This window comes from Ambystoma mexicanum, chromosome 5q (assembly GCF_040938575.1).
Source record: "Ambystoma mexicanum isolate Mex_15411 chromosome 5q, UKY_AmexF1_1, whole genome shotgun sequence".
Classification (NCBI taxonomy): domain Eukaryota; kingdom Metazoa; phylum Chordata; class Amphibia; order Caudata; family Ambystomatidae; genus Ambystoma; species Ambystoma mexicanum.
Genome location: NC_090933.1, coordinates 1,093,693,430 through 1,093,706,586, shown reverse-complemented (window position 1 = coordinate 1,093,706,586; position 13,157 = coordinate 1,093,693,430). Strand labels below are relative to the sequence as shown.

The 13,157-nt window shown below is 50.4% G+C and overlaps 1 protein-coding gene across 6 annotated transcripts in view; it reads left to right on the top strand.

Annotated features, from left to right (window-relative positions):
- WASHC5 (WASH complex subunit 5) overlaps positions 1-13,157 on the top strand; it is a 1,117,936-nt gene that overhangs the window by 343,510 nt on the left and 761,269 nt on the right. For all 6 annotated transcript variants that reach the window (XM_069621617.1, XM_069621614.1, XM_069621616.1 and 3 more), the window contains one exon: positions 11,973-12,125. In XM_069621617.1, coding sequence (XP_069477718.1) covers positions 11,973-12,125 — 153 coding nt within the window. The remainder of the gene's footprint in view (positions 1-11,972; positions 12,126-13,157) is intronic.

Sequence of the window (13,157 nt, the reverse complement as noted above, 5' to 3'; positions counted from 1 at the left end):
AGAGAGAAGGTATTTAAACCTTTGGGAAATCTAAGACTTCCATGTGCCACTGCACTGAAGGTGCTGTGTGACACAATCTAAAGATGATGCCTATGGAGTTTGTCAGACTCCACAGTTAAAAAGAACACAAATTAAATCACATTAAAATTCCATGAGATAAAAAGTCCTAAAGTCCAGCAAAAGAGCTGGGGGTCTCTAAGGTAGAAGGGAATGAACACATTTCTGAGAATTCTCCTTAACACTGCTATACAGGCCCTCATAGAACACTGCAAATGCCTCCTGGATCCCTTCTGCCGAATTCTCAGATGTCCCTCCCCCTCCTTCTACTTCTGCAAACCACCTCTTGTGCTCGCTGACCACACAGCCTAGCCGCCAATAAAGCATCTGCCGTGTCCCCTTTCTCATAGAATTCCTGCTTCAAAAATTGTAGGCTGCGGACTACCTATCCTTCCTCAAGGACTCTGTTCCTCCCTCACACCCCTCGCCTCTTGAATTAGGTCTTCCCTACCATACATGGTCGGCTTCGCCTGCTTCTCCAAGACCCTTATTTTCTCCCTCAATCCTCTCTCTGAGAGTGCGCTCCCTCTTCCTGCCTGCCCCCTCTCCAATCAGTATCCCTCTCCATGTGGCCTTCGCCACATCCAACACAATGACACTGAGGAGGTGCGTAGGGATATAAAGTGCAAAGAATTCTTTAATGCCCTTCTCTAGCTCTTCCGAAAACATAGGTCCTCCCGTAGAGACTCATTGCACCTCCACATTGAGCCCCTGGGACATAGGCCTTCTCAACCAACATAAACCGACGCTGTCATTATCAAACCAACGGACGGGATGGATATCTGACTCCAACGCCAAGTCCTATAAGTCCCTAGGTATGTATATTTAATCTATTATTCGCAAGGTCCTGTGTGGGGCATTACAAAAAGTGTAAGCCGATCACGTGGATGACTGTGGTCCCATATATCCCGCATTCCATAAAGCTCCATGGTCATTCTGAGCTCTCTGCCTGCCTGATTCTGTGGCTCCTGTTCCCCGGAGTGCCCAGACTGTCGGTCCATACTCGCATCGCTCCAGACATGAAAGTCTCCACCCATCATGAAGTGCCCCCCACCCTCAATTATTATCTTTTCCAGGGTCCTCTGCAGGAACCTCCATTGACCATGATTGGGGGTGTACATCGTGGCAAATGAGAACCCGATCCCACGGATCAGACCCAAGATCAAGACCACCCTCCCCTCAACATCTGACCACACCTTGGCAACCTCCAATCTGAGCCCCCTACAGACCAAAATCCCCACTCCCGCCTTTCTTGTTAAACCTGAACTACAAAATTGTCCCCCACCAGGCCACACAGGATCCTTCGTTCTTCGCCCCTCAGGTATTTTGTCTCCTGGAGGAATAGGACATCAATCCCAGATCTTCTACATTCCCTTGCTACAAGGTACCGCTTATTTGGGGAGTTCAATCCCTTCACATTCAGTGTACATACCCTCAGGCTTTCACCCATTTCCTCCCCTTGATTCACTCGTACCCTAGTCTTATTTTCAACCTTCTCAACCACTGTGGAGTGGACCCCCCATTGCATCTGTCCAGCACGGGAATGTACATTTATCCTAGTCGGATCAGGAAATACCCAAACCCCCTTAACTCTCAAAACCCTTAGCCCCGCCCCCACATCCCTCCCCCTTAGGCGCCCGGCCCCCTCCAGTTACTTCACTAGACGAGTGCCGGACCACCAGCCCAGACCACAGCTTAAGACCCCTCATACCCGAGTGCCCCCACTCATGCCCCCAATCTCTAGTGATATTCAGAAAACACAAACCACAGCTGCTTACAAACCCCATACTCCCCATATATCCTGCTGTCTTAGTGGGATCATTGAACCTGGACCCCCAGCTTCTAACTGCCCCCTCCAACACCCAGCCTAATGCACCTTCAGATCCATCAAACAACCATTGCCGGTATACTTCCCCAGTACGTAATGTGTTCAGGGCCTGCCAGCCGGGGGAGTATTCAGCTTTTGGAACTTCCTTTATCCTGTGACCTGCTTCCTTCTCGGGCCCTTGATACGCCATTGTCTGTCCGCACCACTTTCACCTTGTAGGCCCGAGGCACCTTCATCTCCCCTCAGCAGCTCACCAATTGTTTTGTTTATCTCCTTCTCCGAAACAACTCTACGTCCATTTCAAAGCAAATCGAAAACTGGAACCTCCGCCTGTACCAAACTCATTTCTCTTGTAGTGTTTTTTTCCTATTGACTCTTTGCACTTATTTTTTTGGTGTCACCACAGCTTTCATAGTTGTACAATAATTTGTGAGGTACGCACTTGTTAGTGTCTGAATATATGTTGCACACTTTATTTCGTGTATTTTTCGTTCATATAGTTCACATGAGTTAATTCACTTTGTGCTTATTCTAATTTGTTTCACAGGTATCACTATTACACAAGTTAGTTCACTTGGTGTATTCATTTGTGACATTAATTGTGACTTTTCTGGTGATTGGTGCGCTATTCCTTGGTTTATTTTCAAAAAAATATTTGTGCCAACATTTCTCTGCACATGCTGCTGTTTCACCCTTACTTGGGCTTTGTCAAAGCACATTCTTTACTTAACGTTGTGTGACAGTCTTGTGTTTACACTTTGCATTTCTGTGCATACATTTCAAATTGAGTGACCATCTGACCGGGTCCTCCCCCGTCCGCAGGGTCTCCTTCACCGACAGATTGCCTGCATATACGCTGTCCACAGTGAGCGCTTCAAAATGCCCTTGCGGGTTGGGGGTGTTACAGTCCACGTCCTTAGGACGAGGTGGGCACACGCTCCGTTTTCGGGGGCCCACACCTCACCCTCCAACACCCGGATGTTGGGGCGCAGCCTGGGGCTCCACTGCCCCACGATGACTCAGCTCCTTCTGACCATACCCAGGCTCCATTTACTGCTCAAGGCCTTCCTTAATAACCTGTAACTCCTCCGTTGCTGCCCTCAGCAGTCCTTTCAGGTCCTGAAAGACGTCTCTGCACACCTCAACACCGGCCTGGTAAGCGGGCACACAACCTATTATTGGGGGCCCTCACCTGTGCGCCTGTTATCCTATGGGGTTGGCCCTTGTCCCCCTTCATGTGCCCCAGTGAATGTCCGGGCCTGGTCTCACACACCATAGGCTACTCCCACTCCCCAATTCAATCTCGTATGCCTGTTCAGTCACCTCAGGCAGGAAGTGTCAAATGCGCTCCATGGTCCTGTGAATTCTCGTGGCCCCCCCGCACCGGATCCAGGCGCCTCAGCGCCCCATGATTCCGCTCTGGCCCTCCTCACCCAACTTCCAGGGCTAGACTCCACCTGCCACTCCAGGCCCCTCCACTTCTGCTGGCCGTTCCACCTGCTGGTCCTCCTGAGGTCTCCTCCTCGTCGATAGCAGTCCGTGGAGGTCCCCAGGGCCGCATCCCCCCCCCCGTGAAACCCCCAGTAGGCGGGCACATGACCCTTTATAGGGGGCCTCACACCTCCCGGTCCACTGCTCAGTGGCTGGGGCACAGCCTCCTCCGGGTCGTGGGCGGGCGTAACGGTGAGACCCCCCCACCTCACCTCCACCCCCTCTTGCTCCTCTGTAGGCTACCCAGGCTACTGGGGTACCTTTTATTTGAGCCCACATATGGTTTAACGCCTGAGCTGACTCCTGTAGCAAGGCTCCTCTGCCCTGCACACCTCACATTTGTTGCACTCCTGCTGGTGGGTGTCCAAGGCACATGTGTCTAGCAGGGCGCTGTGAGGGCCCAATCACCCTCGATCCGATCACAGCTGTGCATGGCACCTCCCGATCCCGTGGAGGACCTGCCTCACCCTCATGACGGGCCTTCTTATAGGCCAGCCCCCCACCCCGAGTTCGCCGCATCACTGGGGCCCGCTGCAGCACTGGGCGGACGCAGGCACCCTCTTCCCAGCCGGCGGCCTCACCAGTACATGAGCGGTATCACCGCTAGTTTCCTCCTTTGTGTGGGGGACTCACTCCCCAGCCTCCTGTCTGCACTGGGGTGGAGAGGAGAGGGTTCTGGGCTAAGCAGGTCTCCGTGCACCACCTCAGACCCTCTGTCCCCGGCGGCCCACTGTTGGAGAAAGCACATTCGCTTTCACGCTCCCCTGGACAGTGCTGGAACTCTGCTCCTATTGGCTCCATCCACTCCGTTTTTCGCACTGAATCCGCCCCGGGGGGGGTCACCGCTTCCCCTATACAGGTGAATCACTGGGGGGCGCACACATGGAGGGGATGGCTCGTCTCCGGAGGATAGCTCAGCAGCAACATGCTCGCCTTGGAAGCAAGACGACACAGAATAACACTGGTTCGATCCCCGGGTCAGCCCTTAGAAACCTCTGGGTATTAAGCGCGTCATAAATAACCTATCATATCACTTCACAGCTACATGCCCGCCGGAGCAGGACATTTTGGCGCGGCCGGTTCGGCGCAGGAGACGGTTCGAACTGGCTGCATCGAAATTAAAGGATTCGAAGCTGGGTAATACTGCCCTTCTGCCCCTCTGCATGTCTTTCCTTCCTTCTTGGCACAACCAGCAAACGCATTACATTTTACACTTAGGACTTGCACATTCTGGTCAAACGGACTGCGAAGAGGATGGATAGGTTTAACTCCTTTAGTCTTATCGTTAACCTTGGCATCCTATTCCGCATCCAATAAATATAGCACAAGGGGTGGTGATGTAAACAGTACTTTCAGTGGCATGAGCAATCAAGGTGGGTCTCTAACGAGGGGGCGTGGACTAAGTGCTCAGTGTAGACTAAATATGCCCCGGGCCGATGGAGGGCCTGGGAGTTTAGGGGCGGGGGTAGGGGGGAAACGGCGCGAAAGCAGTAGGGAGGGGCGTCCGAATGGCGCCACAAGAAACAAAAGCCCAGGAAAGGGCAGGAACAGTACCTGGGGAAGGTGCGAAATATAACAGCAAGGGGCCGGGGGGAAAGCCCGGCCCCCAAGAAGGAACAAAAGGTCTGGTGGGTATAAGTAAGCCGGGAAAGGAGAGGCGGCACAAACCAGGTAAAGAGCTCACCTCTCTCGGGTAGGCTCTTAGTGCCTGGACAAAGGGAAGGAAAAACGTTTGCTCTTGCGGGCTCACGCCTTTTCCACATTCTTACTTTGGCTAAGTGCAGCGGCTACGAGTTCTCCTACCTGTGCCGGAGCAGCGTAAAGAGGGCCAGAGGACGGGGCAGTATGCCGGACCGCGAGGACACAAGTGAACAGAGCTCCTTCGTCGGGGGCAGGCGAGACAGGTGGGAAAAAGATCGATAAAAGATGATCAGGAGAAGCAGAGGGCACACGGCGTGCAGGAGCTGGAAGGCGTGGCTGACAGCTCACCGGCGGAGAACGAGGAAGCGGTTGGAGGAGCAGCCAGGGTCAACCCTGCAGAAAGAAGGAATTCAGACGAGGAGGATGGCGGAAGGAAGAGCAAAAAGGGCACAAGAATTCGCAGAATGGGCAAAGAAGGTGAAGAAGGAATATGGGGCACAATGGGTGCTGGAGATAATGCAGAAGAAAGAAAGGGCAAAGGCAATGTCACCCTTGCTGTTCATAGAGCCTAGCAGCAGCGAAGGAGAAGACGAGGTGCCGCAAGGACAGAAGAGGGGGAGAGAGGAGCCAAGGAGATCGGAGGCACAGACAGAGGCACCTACCAAAAAGAGGAAAAGAAAAGAGAAAAACAAAGGTACTGTGAATAATGATGTGTGGAATAAAATCTTAAAAATGTTAAAAAATTGCGTCACGGTTTCGGGTAAGTCGCCCAGAATTAATGGCAAGAAGAGCAGAAGTAATGAGGGATCCAGGGAGGAGCAGCAGGGGAATTCTTCAACTGAGGGGGAAAGCAGTGATGGCGAAGAAAGGGATCACTTACGGGCTTGGGTAAAATGGAGAGGGGTGGTGAGCAGGGAGAAACGGAGAGGGGCAGGGTGGGTAGGGGCAGAACCCAGGGAAACCCCAGTCCCGGCGCCACAAGGGGCGCCAGTAGAGCCAAACACAGGAGGGGCACCGCAAGGGCCCAACCGGCAACCGGTGGTGCCAACAGGGACACCAGCGGCACCAGTGGCGGGGGACCCGCCGCTGGGGGCGGTACCACCAGTGGCAGTGACGGAGGTTGGGGGACCAATCATGACAAAATATGGCAGACCAACCACGGGTAAAGATGCACAGGGCAGGTCAATGAAGGCAATGGCTTGGTTTATAAATTACAAAGTAAAGGAGAAAATATGGAGGAAGGAATTAATTGATATTTACACATTGCTAGATTGTCAAAAGAGGGGGATGAATGTGGCACTGGAGGACATTAAGGAGGATGAGAAAAGCCTACTAAAAAGGGGGCCAGTAGTAAGGAATTTTGACAACTGGATGACGGCCTTTAATATAATGTCTACAATTATATTACCGAAATTCCCAGAAGCCGGGGTAGCATTAGTTGCGTATCAGCAGAGGGTGCTGAAAGTACACGCGGCATTCAGGGGAGACGCATGGCAGGAGTATGATCACGAGTTCAGAAAGGAGATGGACTGCTTTCCTGGATATGGGATGAGGAGAATTTTAATCTCTACATATTTCATGTACTGAAGGAAAAATAGGATTCCAAGGAGCGAAGCACAGGAGGGCAGCAGATAAGGCAGTATTGGCAGAATGAGTACAAAGCTGATTATAGATACAATAACAGGGGATATGAACACAGCTATGACAGAAATGGAGACCAACATTTTCGGAGCAGGAACTATGGTTCACAGAGAGGGTGGCAGAGCAGCCTGCCCCCAACCATGCAGGGGGAGCACGGGGGCAATGCGGGCAGAACCAGGGCAATGTCGGAATTTTGAGAAGGGAGTACCCTGTAGCTGGGGATGGAAGTGCAAGTTCAGCCACAAGTGCGAGAGATTGTAAGGGTGACCACAGCAGCTCCAAGTGCACAAGGGCCGCAGCTCCAAGCGGCAGGAGCGATGAGAAGCGAAACGAAGAGCTGGGACGAGAAGGGAGCCACACCAGTAAAAATTGAGAGGATGGAAGGGTGGCTCCAGAAATACCCTGACCAAAAAGCAGCAAACGTGATCAGGCAAGGTTTTAGAGAAGGTTTTAACATCCCGTTTACCGGGCAAGGAGCGCAGGACATTCCCAGAAACCTGAAGTCTGCTACCGAGAACAGGGATATAGTGACCAATAAATTCCGAAAAGAGGTAGAACTGGGTAGGGTGGAGGGACCTTTTACAGCCTTACCATTTGAAGAATTTATATGCTCGCCACTGGGGTTAGTGCCAAAAAAGGAAGAAGGGGAATACAGGCTAATCCACCACCTATCATACCCCCCGGGGGCCTCGGTGAATGACGGCATTGCACAGAGCGAGGCAACAGTATCATATTCAGACTTCGAGGAGGCGGTTGAACTAGTCAGGAAGGCAGGAAAAGGGGCATGGATGGCAAAAGCAGACATCAAATCAGCATTCGGCTGTTGCCAGTCAACAGCAGATCTCAGAGGTGGTTGTGTATGCATTGGGAGGGGGAATACTTCATCGACAAATGTCTCCCGATGGGGTGCGCCATCTCGTGCATATTTTGAGAGGGTAAGTTCATTTTTACAATGGGCAGTCACAGAAGAGATGAGGGTGGCCAGGATGGTACATTACCTGGATGACTTTTTATTCGTAGGGCCCAAAGGTTCAAAGCTATGCAAGGCAACCCTGGATAAATTTGTGGAGATAACAAGCAAGTGGGGTTTTCCGCTGGCGGGGTAGAAAACAATGGGCCCAAAGCAGATTATCCAATTCCTAGGAATAGAAATTGACTCAAGCCTGGGGGTGTGCCGGATCCCGGATGACAAGGTAACAGATCTACTGAAGACAATAAAGGAACTACAGGGAAGAAACAAAGTGACAGTGAGAGAATTACAAGCGCTGGCAGGAAAGCTGAACTTCGCAGGGAGAGTCATACCACAGGGGAAGGTGTTCCAGAGAAGCATTGAGCTGAAAACAAGAGGGGCTACAATGGGGCACCACAGAGTCGGGTTAGGGGGAGGAATCAAGAGAGATCCGGAAGTGGGGGCGAAATTCCTGAGGTATTTCAATGGGTCAGTGATATGGCGCTCACCCATAAACGAGGAAGGGAAAAGGATGTTGTTCACCGATGCAGCAGGTGGCCTTGGTTTTGGCGCAATACTGGGGAAACAGTGGTGTGCAGGCAAATGGCCAAAAACATGGCAGGTGGCGGAATGGACAAAAAACATAACACTGCTGGAACTCTTCCCAATCTGGGTCGCGTTTTGCACATGGGGGAAAGAGCTAGGAAACAAGGTGTTGGCAGTATGGTCGGGTAACATGGCGGTGGTGCACGTGTTAAATAAAGGGAGTGCGTCATGCCCAATAGTGTTGGAATTAATGCGGGCAGTCACGCTGGAAAGCCTAAAAATGAATACATGCATAAGGGCGCGAGGCACATCGCTGGGGAAGCAAACGTGGTGGCTGATGCAATCTCTCGCTTTCAGTGGGAGAGATTCAGGGAGCTGAGACCAGACGCCGACAGGGAAAGAACACCCATGCCGCAGAAGGCATGGGTCCCGTTGGAAGCACTGGAAAGAAAAAAACGGTTGGCTACAAGGTCGACAGTGGGAGAAACACAGAGAACGGAACGGGTCATTGACGAACTGACCAGGAACGCCCTAACGTACAAAACGGGTAAGCAGTATGAAAAGCATGTAAAAGATGTGTTGGTGGAAGCAGGAGTGCAAGATGTGGGAAAAATGTCAACCGAAAAAATGTGTGAATTTCTGGAAGGGGCATTTGCCAAAGGGAGAAAGAAAAGCTGGGCGGCAGCACACCTAGCGGCGGTGGCATATACCACAAAAGTGGTGGGCACACCGGATGCAACCAACAGCGCTAGAATAAAATATGCTTTGAGAGGATGGGCTAAATTAGAGGGGAAGAAACCAGATAGCAGAAGGCCAGTGAACTTTGGGAAGTTAATAATTCTGTTAAGTGTTGCGAGATACATGCAACAGCACGTACGAAACTGCGCTGTTCAGGGCAGCATTCGCGCTGGCATATTATGGGGCTTTCAGGGTAGGGGAACTGGTGGCCAGTAATACGGTGGCAGAAGACGGCCTGGCAAGGAGGGATATTAGTATGGGAAGCAAGGGGATGTCTATAATAAGGAAATCTAAAGCAGACCAAACTGGGAAGGGGAGAGCAATAGACCTCAATTGCATCAAAGAGAAGGACCACTGTCCCAGATGCATCACCCAAGAATTCCTAGATCTCCGACCAGAGGTCGACGGGCAGCTTTTAATACATAGGGACGGCGGCACACTCAGCAGGTACCAGTTTCAGGCGGTGGCCAAAGCAGGATGGGATCCAGCCGAATTTGGAACACTCATTCAGGATAGGGGCGGCAACCTCTGCATGGGCGGGGGGCCTGGGAGCAAAGGGAGTGAAAAAGATTGGGGGGTGGAAGTCGCAATGTTTTAAAAAATACATAAGGGAGGAACTGATATAAACGCTCATCTCCCCCATTTCCATAGAGGCTGGACCCTTCCAATCGGCATGGATAGTGGGGCACTCTTTCGTGACCCTGGCAGGCAGGTGGCTGGAGGAAGTGAAGCAAGGACTACATTTCAAAAACACAATACTCCCGGGGATGCACTGGGAGGACATTCACAACAGGCTGTCGGAGCACAAATAGGGGTAAGTTGCAGAGGAACATTTGCGAGTCGCTACATAGCATAGCCCACAGTTGGTGGAAAACCGAGATTTTCATGGCAGAAATAATACCAAGAAGGGTCTGGTACGGGGCACATAGGAGGCACGCAATCGAAATAGCCAGAAAGAAATTAATCAGTGGAAAAGTACTGCAAGAGCACAGGGCTACACTTCATAAAACATGGCCTACACCAGAACAATCCGGAAATGTTTCACCAGGATGGGGTGCACCTATCAAGCAAGGGGATGGGGGCTTTTTCCGACAACATTTTTAGGGCACTCCAGGAACAGGGTTGTAGGTAGAGTGCTTTTGGGGGGGGACCTGAACGGGCGCGAATAGCACCCAGTCAGGTGTGGCGGCATGTGCCCAGGAACGAAGGCCCAGGGGTAACAAGGACTCGGGAGGAGCCTTGGGCAACTTCGAAACTGGACACAAGATGCCCAAAAGCATATGGCAGTGTATTGATTTTGGTGTTATGTATTTTCTGTAAGAAAATAAAATGCCTACGGCCTACAACTTTTCCATAAACATAACTGGTCTGTGATTTATTAATTAGGTATGGATCTGGTAATAAGAGCAAAGCAAGCCCACACTACTCGGCCTATGCCCCAGGCCCCGGGCCGCATTAAATGCGGGCCGATGGAGGGCCTGGGAGTTTAGGCGCGGGGTGGGGGGAAACGGCGCGAAAGCAGTAGGGAGGGGCGTCCGAATGGCGCCACAAGAAACAAAAGCCCAGGAAAGGACAGGAAACAGCACCCGGGGAAGGTGCGAAATATAACAGCAAGGGGCCGGGGGGAAAACCCAGCCCCCAAGAAGGAACAAAAGGTCTGGGGGGGTATAAGTAAGCCGGGAAAGGAGCGGCGGCACAAACCAGGTAAAGAGCTCACCTCTCTCGGGTAGGCTCTTAGTGCCTGGATAAGGGGGAGGAAAAACGTTTGCCACCCAACCCACCCTACAAGGATAACGGAAGAAGGAAGCAGACAGGAGCCGGAACGCTGAGTACTCTTTCAGTACATGGTCCAAAGCAAGTTGTAGGCGGCATGTGCCCAGGAACGAAGGCCCAGGGGTAACAAGGACTCGGGACGAGCCTTGGGCAACTTTGAAACTGGACACAAGGTGCCCAAAAGCATATGGCGGTGTATTGATTTTGGTTATGTATTTTCTGTAAGAAAATAAAATGCCTACGGCCTACAACTTTTTCATAAACATAATTGGTCTGTGATTTATTATTTAGGTAGGGATCTGGTAATAAGAGCAAAGCGAGCCCACACTACTCAGCCTAATGCTGGCCATGCTCTAAAGGGCGGTGTGGGGCGACGGGTTCAAAGGTGCCTTAGGTAATGGCAGCATGCTTCAAACTGTCACCTCGTCCCTTTGGGGTGGGGGTTTGACATATTGGGAAATAATTGCACAGCTGTCTGAAATGCACAGATTCCCATTTCAAAATGATGAGCTGGAAAATCCTGGCTGCACATGTTTACAGTAAAATTGATTAATTGCGTATAGAAATGCTCAGGCGTCCTCCATCCACGCCCCCTGGTGGCTGTGCAGTGTTCGTTTTGTGACGCTATTGGGAATAATTGTTCCTCTCTGCCAGCCTCCCTAAGCCTGACTGCTCTTCTACATCTACAATTGCAGAATCTGGTCTTTACTTTCGGGTGACACACTGGTTTACCTTTATGTTAGCTGGTTATGCAGCCTTCTATTGAGAGTTGCGCAAAGCTTTCCCGACAGTAGCCTGGAGGCATACCAAGGAATCGTATTTAAAAAATAGAGTAGCAGTTACCAGTGTGGCTTTGGGTTCATTCTTACTGAGACGAGGCTGAGGCACAAAAAAGTCTCGGGCTGTCTAGTACATTAATCATTCGGAGGCACTCCAATATCTCTATTGGAGAGGAGACCCTACCTCTCATGCACTTTAGTGAAAGCCATACACAAACTGGTAGTTTAGATTGCTCTGATAGACGAATATCACTTTTAATTGTAGAAAAAGACCCTAGACACCATAGGCATTTATCCCAACCACAATCCTGACAAAGCCAATACAGTCTTTAAAATGTGTGTCAGTCACATGCCTGATCTACCACACTTGCACAATACTTTGTATAAAGGAGTGTTGGTTGACTACATTCATCCAAAAAACAACAAATAGCTTGATTGGAGTTGTTAATTCTCAGCTGAAACAGAAATGGAACTGTGCCATTAAAGTTACATTTTTCATACTTTGCATTTTTTCTTTTCTCTTTATTAGGTCTCTGCCTATCCTCTTCCGGAGCACCGCAGTACTGCTCTAGCCACTCAAGCTGCCATTCTGTATGTGGCTTTGTACTTTGAGCCCTCCATTCTTCACACGCATCACGCCAAGATGAGAGAAATTGTGGATAAATATTTCCCCGATAACTGGGCAAGTACATTGGATGGTCTTCCTGTTTACAATCATACCTGCCATCTATTAGGCTAATGTTGGCTCTTAGGGTGCAAAAACAGGATTCCATAATAATGAAAATAAATATGCTTTAAATAAATCCAATGTAAATTATTGTATTTGTTTCAAAAGGCACAATTTTTCCTGTTATTTGACTGTGACCGGTATGTTTGATACGTCCACACAATTTATTTTTCACAAATAATTGTAGTGGTTACAAGTAACCTTTTAACAGTAACTTAAAAAAATTTAAAGAAATCATCGAACATTGTGGGTCTCTTTTAAAAAATTATTATATGGCAGAGCAGTGGAAAACAAAGGGTCTCACTACAACTCCAGCGGTAGCCGTGCCGGTAAAACCGGCAGGCTGCCGCTGGAGTTCCTATTTATTTATTTTTTTCAGCCCCTTGCTCCACGGAAACACCGGGGGATTACGACCCCGGTGTTCCTGCAAGTCAGGCACTGTTAATAACGGTTTCAGTGCTTCCCGGAAAGTCTTTGGGTGGGTGCCGTCCCGCCCGTCCGCCAGGTCAGACCTGGCTGATGGGACGGCAACCGCCCACAGACTGAGAGTGCCGGTCCTGCAACAACAGTGCCGGTATTGGCACCGTTGTTACTGGACTGGCACACTCGTAATGAGGACCATAATTTTACTAGGATTATTTTGTTTCACAACACGTTTATTTATCTCTTATCTTTTTAATGTGGGTTTTTAGTTGACAGTTAAGCACCACCTATTAGCCAAAACTACTGCAGCAGAGTACAACTACGAGGGATATTGACATGTGATGAAGGACACACAGCTTGTGAGTGTTTGACTTTCTTACCCATCCTTTGACTGCCCACGACCTTGCTAGTTTCTATGCCTCGTCCCGCCCAAAACACATCCTCCTATGATCTCTTTGAGATAGCCCTATCGAACAGTAACATTGATATGATATGGCATTTGTAACGCGCCTATACACAAGTGTTTCAAGGCGCGACGAGGCAGGGAGGGGGGAACAAGGGGAA